This window comes from Arachis hypogaea, chromosome 17 (genome assembly GCF_003086295.3).
Source record: "Arachis hypogaea cultivar Tifrunner chromosome 17, arahy.Tifrunner.gnm2.J5K5, whole genome shotgun sequence".
Classification (NCBI taxonomy): domain Eukaryota; kingdom Viridiplantae; phylum Streptophyta; class Magnoliopsida; order Fabales; family Fabaceae; genus Arachis; species Arachis hypogaea.
The window spans coordinates 119,853,149-119,866,229 of NC_092052.1; the positions used below are offsets into that span (position 1 = coordinate 119,853,149).

The following is a 13,081-nucleotide window of genomic DNA, read 5'->3' on the forward strand; positions in this document are numbered from 1 at the left end:
CATTGTGATAGTGATCATAATATTGAGAGATGAATCTTTTATAATTTAATCTAAATTGTTCTTGGTCATAGGATTATTAAAAAGGACATTAATAATCCAAAAAGATCAATATATATATATATATATAAATAATGGTCTTCATTGGATGAAGATTAATAGATCTCATTTACTAAATTATATATATAGATGGTGCATATAGAGATATGACCATTGAACTGACTCACTTTGAGAATTCCTAATGGTTATAATTACCGTATATTTGTCAATAGGATATTCTCAAGATGAACATAGTAATAGAGTTTCCTTTGACCTGCGACTGTCATAGTAATTAACAATGTATTTATTATACTTTGATTCCAGACACCTAATATCCTAGGGTGCTAGTTGAATGGATATTGGGTATAATTTACATACTTGTAGAATTAATTATTAGTCAATAAGGAATTTGTCAACTCTTGGTAAAGAGTTTGAGCTCTATGATTTTAATGACTGAGATGAATAAAACCTTGGCCAAGGGGATTGAATGAATGAAGAAATGAGTTTCGTAAGTCATTCACAGTTCATTATAATAATGGTAACAAGTTAGAGTTTGACAATTAAACCATACTCTAAGGGTTAACCAAGAGTTGGGAAGATGGAAGGAATTATACTTTGTTCTTCTAAGGTTCTTAGTAAAAATATATTACTTCATACTATCGGGTCGTTGAGGAGTGTTGCTAAACGCCAACCTTGATTAGTAAATTTAGTATGACTAATTTACTACCCGCTTAGTATTTAACCTATGGGGTCACACACTAACGAGTGTTCTAACCTTTGCTATAGAATTATTTAATTATTATTTTGATTTGATCAAATAAATAATTATATTAATTCAAATGGAATATTATTATATTCTTTGCTAGCACCAAGAATATAATAATAGTATGATAATTGAGAATATTAAATGAGATTTGAGAATAATTAGTTATTCTATTTCTAAATTTGGATGAGATCCTAACTCATTCTGTTTTCAAATTGAGTTATGATATGATTCATAAAATTTGAATGATTCAGATTTAGAATTTCAAGATATGATTTAAATTTGAATTGAGAATCAAATTTAAAATCAGTAACAAATCCCATACTATATATATATATGCCAAGAGTAGAGGAAGGTGATAGACAAGAGAATAAAACACAAGGGTTTTATTCCTTTACCTCTACGCACATAAACGTATGTGAGCCTGATTCTTGGAGAAGAATTTTATGGCATGCAAAGAGTTGCAAGAGATTTCTCAATTTAGATCAGATTTTCATTGGTCAAGGAGTTGACAGCAAAGGTTGGTCTCAGTGTGGATACGCATAGAGTCTTCGCACAATCGAAGAATAAAGTTGTTACTAAAGCGTCTAAAGGTATTTAGATCTGATCTATGTATTATTTCTAGAATAAAATTTAAGCACAAAATAAAACTTTAAGATTACCTTTTTTTCTTCAGCTGCGTGTTATGAACACATGGTAATCCTTCACTTGTTTTCTTTAGTTTTATTTTATTGTTCTTTGTGTTTGTATATGTTTCTGTATGTTTCTTTTTATTGTGTTAAATTTTTTTTGTTAAAAAAATAAGAGATATAATAGAAGATATCATGTGAAAAAAATAAAGATGATGAGAAGTTAGAGAATATTTTGTATAACAAAGAGGATAAAAACATATTGAATCACAATAATTTATTAATTATAAAAATAAAAAATAAAAAACATTTTAAGATAAAAATATATAAATAATTATATTTTTTACTTCAAATAGGTTAAAAATCATACACACACATATATATGTTATTTTATAATATCTAATTTTTCATTTCTCAACTACTTAATACAAAAATAAAAGATGGAAACCATCTTTAACCCCTCACTTTTTAAGCAAATTAGATACCAAAATTACTAATATTTTAGAGAAGCTCTAGTGAAGAACTCTCTCTAGTCTCTATTTATGATTTTTTTGTCATAAAAAAATAAGTTCACGTTAATTTTTATGTCATAAATAATAAATATTTACAAAAAATGTCCTTTTTTTCTTTAATAGAAAGAACTCTTATTAGTCCTTATTTGTAGTTCTATCAAATTAATTAATTAAAATAAAAAATTAATATAATTATTAAGTTAACTTTTTATAATAATATTATTAAAATTTATAAATTAAAAAATAATTTAGTATTATAAATTAATAATATACAAAAAAATTAAATAATTTCATAAATAATATCAATAATAAACAATATATTATTTAAGTTTTAACTAATTAACAACATTACTTAATTTAAAAGAATATTAGTTAATGAAAATAGAATTGAATTGAGGCTAAATTTATAGTGTAAAAAGAATTTTTCTTCTACACCTGCATATTTCTGTTGTCATGACAAATGTACCAAGAGAGATTACTTCAGAATAAATTCTAGACAATTTCAGCTCACATAAAATAAATTGGAGTCACTTAAATAAAGACGTTTAAAACGTTTATTTTTAATGATATTTTCTAGTAATTAAAATTTAATACATATAATCGATTAAATTGTGTTATTCTTGTCAAAATTAGGCCAAACAAATTAATTTAACCGAAAAATAATAAATCAAATCTTGAACTGATCTAAATTAATATTATTTTTTATAAAAAATTACTACAATATCCTTATTATAGAAAATGATTAAAATATTTCTATTATATATATTAATTTTAAAAAATTTTTAAATTCTAATCCTTTACTTCTCTCCCGTCATAAAATTAGAATTTAGAAGTTTTAAAATTAATATATATATATATATATATATATAAAATAAGGATATTTTAATTATTTTTTATAATAAAAATATTATAGTTATTTTTTATAAAAAAAATTTTGTAGTTATTTTTTATAAAAAAATATTAATTTAGACCGATTTAAAATTTAATTTATTGGTTTTTTAGTTAAAATAATTTTTTTGGTCTAATTTTAATAAAAATAACACAGTTTAATTAATTATATGTATTAAATTTTAATTATAAAAATATCTTAAAAAAAATATTTTTAACATCTTTATCTAAATAACTCACAAAATAAATACCTTCAGCTGTTTTTTTTTGAGCTATTGTTCATTGGCAAAATTTGGAAAGATAGGAGACTCGATTTTTTTTTTTTTTTTGAGCTATTGCTCATTGGCAAAATTTGGAAAGATAAGAGACTCGAACCTGCAATCTCTTAATTGAGTATGGAGAGTCTATGCCATTTGAGCTATTACTCATTGGCAAAATTTGGAAAGATAGGAGCTATTAAGTGAGGGTGCTTCATGATTACTTTTGGTTAGTTTGAAGAAGTAATTAACATGATATTGGACTAGAGTGATTTTTGTTATAGTAAACAACGAGTTGCTGCGTTCGAGTAAGCGGCTAACAAAAACGGGGTTTACGTGTTGGAGGCCATTTCTATAAAGATATTAAAAATAATTTTTTTCTAAAACGTTTACATATATTATAATATTATTAGATATTTTTATTAAATTGGTTAATAATTTATTTTTTAATAAATCAAAATAAAATCGGTTTATTATAACAATAATAATAAATTTAATTATCCGCACTATAATTATTAAATCCGATTTGATCCGATCGATTTATACAATCTAAATCGAATTATATTTAAATATTTTGATAAAAAAAATAAATATATTCCTGATTTTTGTTTTAAAAAAAATCATAATCCAATGGATTATATAAATTAGTCGGTTCAACCGAATCTGATAACCATTGAATTTATTGTTATTGTTATAAAAAAATTGATTTTATTCTTAATTTGTTAAAAAATTTAAAAATAATTGATTCATTAATAAGTTCAATAATAATGTAACACATAAATATCTTTATAAAAAGGCGTTTTACAATTTATGCATATTTATTATTTATGAGAGCATCCTCTTTGTATAACAACAAGTCAACAACAGAACCCCGTCCCTAAAACTTCTATCGCACACCCACTTTTTCATTTAATTATTTTTTCTTCAATATTTTACAAATGAAAAAATCGTTTTTATTTTAATCTATAAACTCGTTAATAGCCGACTGTTTTATATATATATAATCATAGCGTCTATAATAATATCAACATATATGTTTCAATATACGTATAATTTTATTTACAATACATATATAATAGTATGATACTATTTAGTATACATTCGTATTATATTACTATTTCACCAAATTCTAATTTATTTCTGAATGCATATTAACATACATATTAAAACATAGAATAAATGACCATTTGTATCCATAAAACATAAAAACACTGACATATGTACCTACATTAGATCGAAACTAAACTTATATTCACGTAAGATGCCTGCCGTGTGACAAAAGTACCCTACGTGGCACTCCAACCTTCCAAAGACAGGGTAGAAAGCATCTTACGTGAGTACAAGTTTAGTTTCAATTTAATGTGGGTACATATGTCAGCGTTTTCATCTTTTATGGGTACAAATAGTTATTTATTCTTAAAACATATAAACATATTTAATTACAAGTCACTAACAAATATAAATATTTTTGTCTTCATATAAATATATATAACTTTATACGTGCTTTATTTACACATGTTATCCCTATTAAATTATATATATATATATATATATATATATAATTTTTAATATCTTACCAGTTTTATTTATGTACATATAAATATAAATATATTGACAAATATATTTATACATGTATGTTACTTAACGAGAATAAATATATTATTTTTTTTAATTCTATACATACAAATACTTTATTAATAAGCATATCCATGTTCGTATAAATATATAAATTAATCAACTTTTATATATTAATATACATATATACCTAAGTTGCGAGAATCGACCGATTATTAAACTGATCACTTAATTGATTTAATAGTTTAATAGTCTAATCGAAATTAAACAGTAATTAAACTGGTTTAATTAAATATACATTTTCTATTGTGGAAATGCACTGCAATTGTGACCCGAAACAGATAGCTCTCGTCACAGAAGGTATGGTAGGCTATGCTCTCGCCCGAAACTACATGTGTTCATAGACTGGATATATGAAGCAGAAAGAAAGGAGCATAGCTTACTCTTCTGTGACTGGGTGAGAGCTATCTGTTTCGAGTCACAATTGCAGTGCGTTCCCACAAAGGTGAATGTAACAATTGGAAATTGGCTTCAAACTATGCTTCAGTACAACAGTCAAGTAAACAAAGAGGAGAGGGAGCAGCATTGGAAAAGGCTGGGATTTATAATGTGGGCAATTTGGAAAGGTAGGAATGAGACTATATTTAGAGAAGCAAAAATAAACTCAAAATAGACACTACTCTATGCAAGATTTATTAAAGGAAAATTTAAACAAACAGAGGAATTCACAGCACAGACAGCAACCAACAAGTAAATTCAGAATCAGATACTTGTAGTTTGGAGACCACCCCCGAGTAATTGGCTTAAAATTAATGTAGATTCAGCATATTCCTCGGCATCAACACTAGAGCCACAACAACGGTCATCTGGGACAACAATGGTACAATAGGTAAAGGCTCTGCAACATCAATCAAAGCAAACTCTTATATTATTGCAAACGCCTTATCAACCATAGAAGCTTGCATTCTAGCAAGAATTATGACAGAAGAAAAAGTGTCTATAAAATCGGATTGATTACCGATTATTGACGCAATCAAGCAAGATAGCACTCTATGGGAGATTGATTCCGTAATTCAGGATGTTAGAGAACTCCAAAAAAAGATCCCCAATGGCAGCTCTGCCTGGGATTGGGTAAAACATTCTTGAGAGTAGGAGATAGTTAGTGCAGGGTAGTTTTGGCTTGTCAATGGTAGAGACCAATTTTCGTCTTTCTTTTTTTTTTTTTTTTTTTTTCAGGGGGCCAATTTTCCTTTATAATTGAGTTGTTGCTGTTGCGGGTTTGGGTCGGGTCTAACTTGGCCCTAACCTAGACCCCCCAAAAACAGAATAAATTTTGGATGTTGAATTTTAAAATGTCATGTAAATATACATAGAGAACACACAAAAGTAATCAGGAAAATTGACAACATGAGTTCAGACTTCAGAGCTCATTGGTGTTGATAATACTTTACTTAAGTTTTACAAGAGAGAGAGAAAAGAAATCTACTGTGGAGATTGAATGCAGTGGACTTAAGCTATCCAATTGAACTATTGACTATTGAACGTAATAAATAATAACCATTGGTAATAAACTCTATCGACAACAGCATTGAATTCTTGAACTGTTATGTGGCATTAGGAAGATTCGACGAAACCCTTTACAGCAGCTGCAACATCTTTGTAAAACCCATTCCAACCTGATCTTATTCAGAGGGAGAAGTGGTTAGTTATATCTTCATCCTTAGTATATGATTTTATCAAATTATTGGTATGGAAAATAAAATGTTATGTTGCTATAACTATTGCTAATGTGAATTCTACTTACATGAAACTAATGTTATAAATAAAAAACTAGACTTACAAGTCCTTGAAGCATGTGCTCCTAGATTCCAACACTTGAGGATGCTGATAATCCAATGAAAATACTGATGCCTTGCAGAGAAGGGGAAGATTCTCGGCTGAAGTATGAATGGAGGATGGTGGTGAGAAGGGCGGCGAAGGAGTTGAAGATACAGAAAAGGAGTATCTCAAGTTGCCGGGCCCGAAACTTATGGGAAGAGGAGAGGGAGGTGTAGGAGGTGATGATGTTGAAGACTCACACCTGAGAGTCATATTCATCATCACTAAAATTCAATTCCATTCTGCTTTGCTTCCAGTGATAATTTTCTGGACCGGTTTTAAGTAATTAATAATACCACTTGCAAGAGTGGTTTTCTTTATAACCTAACAGTCAAAGGCCGTCTAATACCAACCATCAAACTAGTTATTCTTTTAATTTCTTGGGCACCTGAGCATGCGGTTGACTTTGGGTTGGCCTGTGGTTCTTAGCCTTTCTTCTCGGTGAATATGAAAATAAAATAAAATAAAAATAAAAATAAAAAATCATTATTATTTCATATATACAACGTCTCAGCTCTAGCTCCATTTCATCACCTAGCTTTTCTTCGCAACATTTAAATTTGACTGACATATAATATATGGTGGATTCGAGACCAAGAAGTTTGGCTATGACAATTCAACTATTTACTCAGTCTTAAATTACAGACATTGCTGAATGAAATATCAATACCGATCGCCTAAAATTTTATGCAAAATTGAATTGAAAGAATGCACTTTTTAGGAGCAGCTCTTTCCTTTTATTTCTATCATTTCATGCTGAAGGCATAAAATTAATGGCAAGGAGGCAATTGCTTAATCTTTCTTCAGATGGTGGTCTACCTTAGCTTCGCTTACTGCTGCAGTCTACAGGGGCATGAGTCTTCTGTACTTGAAGAACCAAACAAATGCACAAAATATGCAGACTCCACAAACTCCTGTAATTATAAGGACCCAATGGAATGCAGTGGGTTCATCAAATAATGGGATTTCAAAATTCATCCCAAAGATTCCTGCCACCACACCAAAGATGGCAACAACAAATGTTGCAGTTGTGAGCAAAAGCTCAAACTGGATAAGCTGATTACGCACGTTATCCTGTAATAAAAAGAAGTCAGCTCAGCTGCTCCTAGATTTATTAAGCTATAAATCAGTTCACTGGTATATGGCCATTTGTTCTTTTCACCCCTAGAACTCGTCAATGATCAGCAATGTCACATCAAAATCTCATACACCTATTATTTTACCATTTTGGTTCAAATAACAAAATTTAGAGTGCCCTCTCCCCCAATAATGTATTGGTTGTGTGAACATTAACATGTGTGTTCATTTGTATGCACAATAGTCACATGACCACATCAGGAAAAATGAAATTGACATGAACCTTTGGGTAACTATGAAAGTGAAAGGATAAAAAAAACACACCAGTTGAATGTTGATAAAATCTTCCGTATCATCAATGTACTCTTTCAACTGAAACAAGAAACATGAATTGATAAACTGTGATGAAGCTAGATAGAAAAAGGTTAGCAAAAACAACACTGCTTACTGATGTCAACTTGTTTAGCGTGCTGTCAATGACAACAAAGTATGCTTCTAGCAACATCTCAAGCTCTTCTATACTTTCGGTGGTACTCTCAGTGCTCCTCGAGCTCTCATGTCGACTCCTAGCAATGCTCAAACTCTTTTCAAGCCTTCGAGAATCAGGAGGTGATGAAACAGGAGAAACGGGGGCAGAAATAGATGCACCATCAAGAGACCTATATCCAACCAACGACTGATCTCCACAAAATGATAACTCCATCCGTCTTTTCTTCTCCGTAAGGTACATTTCGGCCATATCACCATCATCATCCATAAGTTGCTCTATTTCATCTCTAACCTGAATATATCCATCAAGTAAAAGACAACATCAAAATGTAGTAAGATCCAAAATGTGGTACCTTCCATTAGCAATCGTGTAAACGAAGAAGAAAATATAGATCAATACCACCTTTTGAACCCTCCTAGTCAGTGCAACAAGTCTGCTTTTCAGTCGACGAACACGTTCTAAATTAAGAGTACTGATCTTTGATGTTAATTCATCCAGCAAAGGATAAGCCTCAATTTCTAACTCTGCTGCCTTTTGAAAATTGCCAGAACAAAAATGATAGTATTACAAACTAATTTAACAAAATCAAATGAACCAGGACGTGTAAAGAAAAGAAAGAAATATTCCATGCAAGTATATTGGATCAAGAATTCAGAAATGGATGGGGAGAAATGCACGTTCATATTTGCTTCCTACTTTGTTTATTCCTTCGGTCTCTTTTCATTCTTTTAAGTTATTAAATAAGAAACGCTGAGACATTTATACCACCAACAAATCATGGAAGCTACACTTTTGCTACATTACACATGAAATTAAAATGGTAAGCCAAGAAGGGAACTATGGAAGTGGCACTTGTTGAAGTTACTTCATGGCCAAGCCATCCTCCCATTACATGAACATGACATAAGGTGAGGTAAGGCCATCCATACGGAAAGAACAAACAAACAAACAAAGGGCTTTCTGGGTAAAAATCCAACTGAATCTCTAAAGGAGTAAGGGTAAAAATCCAAACAATACAGAATCTCTAAGATCCAACTGAAACAAAGTAATGGTACAGATAATGGCTTCATCTAAAACATTGGAACAAATGATTGAGGACTTGGTCTCCTCTTTCCCAAAAAGGGCTTTCTGGGTATGCATCAAATCAAAATAACATATAATATGCATGGCAAGATTATTAAGATTATCTACATGTTCATTTAAACTTAATATGATAAACTACCCAGAAATAAAGAAAGAAAGAAATATCACAATTTCAAACATAAACAGAAATAAGACCCTATGTTTGTACTCCTACAAACCTGAGAGTCAAGAAATGTGCATGCCGCTTCCAGGGCAACTTCAAGAGCCCTAAACTCAAACGGCAAATAATCAGGGGAAGTGTTGCTAATGACATTTTCAAAAGTCCTACTTCCCCTCCTTCGGCTCATGTCAGAACCGTCCGACTGCCAGACCTCACCTACCCCAGTTGTCAACCGTCGTTGTAGCTCCATCACATAGTGCAGTACATAACTATCAAGGGAATTCAAGAGAAGAACCTCATCTGCCGTAATAATACACCGTATCTGCTCTAGATTTACAACAATAGCCTTTTCTCTACCAAGGATCGTTGAGGGGTATACAAACAGAGGATCAAGAAGGCGAAGATCACGAGCAGGTAGATCACAACGTCGCATCATTGTAAACTTGTCTACTTCAATTGCTTGGGAGTTCCCAGATGTGTCAACACGAATCCATGATCGGATACCTTGACCTCGCTTCTTTAGCCCAAGAACATCCATACCTTGAAAAGGTAGCCTTCCAGAGGCAGATGGTCGATTAGCAGTCTCTCTTACATTTAAAGCTGACGCAGGTTTTGGTGGAAGTAGCCGCTCTTTGAGATCTGCCATTATCAAGGTCTGAGAGTTTCTGAAAGCATATATAAAGAAAGAGAATTAGCCCAAATCACCTTCACTACAAGAAAAACTAGCAATTGTATCAAAAATATTTGTTACAAAATTTGCTAATTGTTACCAAATGATTTCATAACAATTTCCTTTTTGTCACAGAAAAGTATTTGTAACAAAAAAAGAAAAACAAGTAATATTTTGTAACAATTTTTTAAACACAATATATATATATATATATATATATATATATATATATATATGACAAACTACGTGTTCAACTAAATACAACTTTCTCCTACCATTAGTGTTATATAGCATTATAAATCCAATAACAGAGAACTTTAAAAAGTTCAGGTGCACCAAAATATTCTTGACTCTTCTAGGATGTAATAATCAAAGAAACTTGTATCTTCTAACATTTGTTACTATCATTGTTGTCATCAATTATTTCCTCTCCCCTGCAAATGTAATAAATGAAAATAGAAAATTAAAAACAACATAAAACATTATTTACTTTAGATCAAATCCAACAGCATCAAAGAACAGACCATGTTCCAAACATACAAACAATTGAAACACACAAGCTTTAACACAAAAACATTATCTTCACAAGTGCTTCTTGAGTAAGCCTCAAGCTGAGATTTCTTTTGAGCTAGTTCTTTCTTTTGGTGTGCTGTTGGTCTTCAAATTTTTCTTTGAGCCATCTATTTCCTTTGTATGATCATCATGATGACCTTGCATTGTTTCTTCAATAAATAAGCAAATGACTCTCTAAATCAGTCTAGAAAATCATTAATTACATGCAGAAAAGTAAAATTAATACTAGTCATTTGCGCTAATTCAAATAATATACAAGTCATATATATGACTTTGTTCAAAGACCATTTTAAAGATTTTAGTCTAAAAAGATTTCAAACTTAAATTACTTACCCATAATGATACCAATCACTCAAAGTTACTTAATCCGTCATTTGATCCTTAAATTTAAGTTTACCGTAGCTGAACTTCTCAATCTAATTTTTCTATATTTTAGTCATCCTTAAGGAAAGATTCTAGGACCATTGATGTTCTCTTTCTAACTCCACTCTTAGATTAATTGAGATTAAATATTACCTAAGCTTTGCTTCTAACCAAGATATTAATCCCAAAACCACTCTAAAACCTCCAACTTATTCAAATCAAAACATAAAATTCTAGTTTGTACTAAATTACTAGACCTTATTCAAGGTTGAAAATATGTCATCTAAGTTCCTAAATTTTAAGTTATATTAGGACTTATATGTTTTGCTTTGTAAACTTATTTGTTGGATCCTAACTTAAATTGAGTGAACTAAGTGGTTAATGATATTTATAAATACCATATAAATTAATTACCTATTTAATCATAAATTCATAATAACAATAACTCATCATAATCAAGAATACATCAACAATTAGCATTTCTATGATCTAATTTAAATATGACTAATAATATATATTCTCAAAATGATTTACAAAGGAAAATGACCTATGAAAATTTGCTTTCTTAAACAATACATTACAATAATGAAAAGATAAAGCTGAAAGCACATTAGATTCAATAAATGCAAATGATATAGGATGCTAGCTACTAAGTATAACATATACTAAACCTTAACACAAGAAATTCATGAAACGTCCCATGGTCTTAGAATTCGCATAATATTTAACAACCATGACCAAAGCAGAAGAAATCGAAGAAATATCCGCAGAAGATGAACTAGAGAATTGGGTAAAAGTTTCCAAAGATGCTTAATTTCATGTCATTTGACTTAAAAACAAAAAATATACAGTGATTAGTGATTAGCGGAGTTCGTATGTGTGTGTGTGCAGAGTATTATAAAGGGTCACTCTTCCCCCAATTTCGATTAAAAATTACTTATTTATTTATTTACTTTAAGATTTATGATTATCTCTGAACATAATCAGTATTTAGCTGAATTGTTACTTCAGGGTTATGCAGTAAAAATATTTGCACATTACACATTAGAAGGCAATTGGGATAAGGTGAAGGAGATGTACCGCTCAAACCCAAAGGAGAGATAGGGGAGACGGAGAGAGACAGCAACTCGGCGAGTAGCTGGACGCGACGAGAAGAAGAATCCCACGTGAGGATCAAAGGCAGACGCGACAAAGAAGAGGTGGACGCATCGGAGAGGCGAATGCGTCGGAGGCTGACGGAGGTGCGAGGGCACGAAGCAGGATAGAGAGTTTCGGTCTGTGTGTTTAGGGTTAGACGGGGAAAGGTGTTATTGTGTTAAAACTTAAAAAAGGGTTTGGGATTTGTGGGAAAGAAGTTTTCTTAAAAAAAGGAAGAGTATTTGTTATTTTTGAAATTTAATTTGGGTGAAAACTCAGCCAACTTTACCTGAAGTAATAGTTGACTAAATTTATCGTCAAACTTTTTTATCTGAATTTTTATTTTTAATTTGTCGTTAAAAAAGTTTAAGTACCAAACTCTACATACAACCAAATTAATTACCTAATAATTCACTTTTTAAAAAACGAAAATTTAATTACAAAATTTTAAAAGTGTGTCCTAGACTCCTAGTCATTCAAATCGCGATGCCACGCTTCTCCCCACCTTCAACTCGTCATCCAGCAACCCGCGCCCTCCTCCCAAACCCTTCTCGCCGCGGCGCGTGCGCCTCGCCCTGCAATTCCTCGTGCTGCGATGTGCGTCCCTCCCTTTACAATTCTGTGTTGCGACGATTTTCCTCTTCAACTCGTCACCCGGCGACACTGCGCCTTCCCCTCCAAACCCTTTCACAGCAACGCGCGTGCTTTCCGTTGCAATTTCTCGTGTCGTGACGCTTCTACCTGTAACTCGTCGTCCCGCAACGTTGCGCCCTCCTCCTCCGAGCCTCCTTCTTCTTTTTTTTTTTGGTTTTGGACGATACTTTTACTAATTTTGAATGTTTCTTTTTCTTAGAATTTAAACGTGTTTTTGTCTGTTCTTTTTTTTAATTATTTTAGATATTTTTTTAGATATTCTTTTTCTAATAATTTTGGAGGTCTTGTTTTATTAGATTTGAATTTTTTTAAATAATTTTGGATATCTCTTTTTTG

At 31.0% G+C, this 13,081-nt stretch overlaps 1 protein-coding gene across 11 annotated transcripts; it reads right to left on the bottom strand.

Moving 5' to 3' along the window:
• Positions 1 to 7,008: 7,008 nt before the first annotated feature.
• LOC112767037 (magnesium transporter MRS2-1) lies at positions 7,009 to 12,333 on the bottom strand. 11 transcript variants are annotated; one of them, XM_025812926.3, is made up of 8 exons: positions 12,035 to 12,333; positions 10,543 to 10,740; positions 10,294 to 10,452; positions 9,407 to 10,013; positions 8,508 to 8,636; positions 8,064 to 8,396; positions 7,940 to 7,987; positions 7,009 to 7,612 (listed from the first exon to the last, which is right to left on the bottom strand). In XM_025812926.3, the coding sequence occupies exons 4-8, from the start codon at positions 9,992 to 9,994 to the stop codon at positions 7,382 to 7,384; spliced, it is 1,329 nt and encodes a 442-aa protein (XP_025668711.1). In that variant the 5' UTR covers positions 9,995 to 10,013; positions 10,294 to 10,452; positions 10,543 to 10,740; positions 12,035 to 12,333; the 3' UTR covers positions 7,009 to 7,381. The 11 variants fall into 11 exon arrangements, with proteins under 11 accessions (XP_025668711.1, XP_025668703.1, XP_072079563.1 ...); XM_025812918.3 differs by having other exon boundaries at positions 8,505 to 8,636; XM_072223462.1 differs by having other exon boundaries at positions 10,559 to 10,740; positions 12,035 to 12,316.
• Between the last annotated feature and the right edge of the window lie 748 nt (positions 12,334 to 13,081).

Excerpts from the sequence above, each read along its gene's own strand:
- LOC112767037 (XM_025812918.3), bottom strand. The coding sequence starts at position 9,994 with ATGGCAGATCTCAAAGAGCGGCTACTTCCACCAAAACCTGCGTCAGCT. Across the intron at positions 7,988-8,063 it reads CGCTAAACAAGTTGACATCA|TTGAAAGAGTACATTGATGA; the intron begins GTAAGCAGTGTT and ends TTCTTGTTTCAG. Across the intron at positions 7,613-7,939 it reads ATTTTATCAACATTCAACTG|GATAACGTGCGTAATCAGCT; the intron begins GTGTGTTTTTTT and ends TTTTTATTACAG.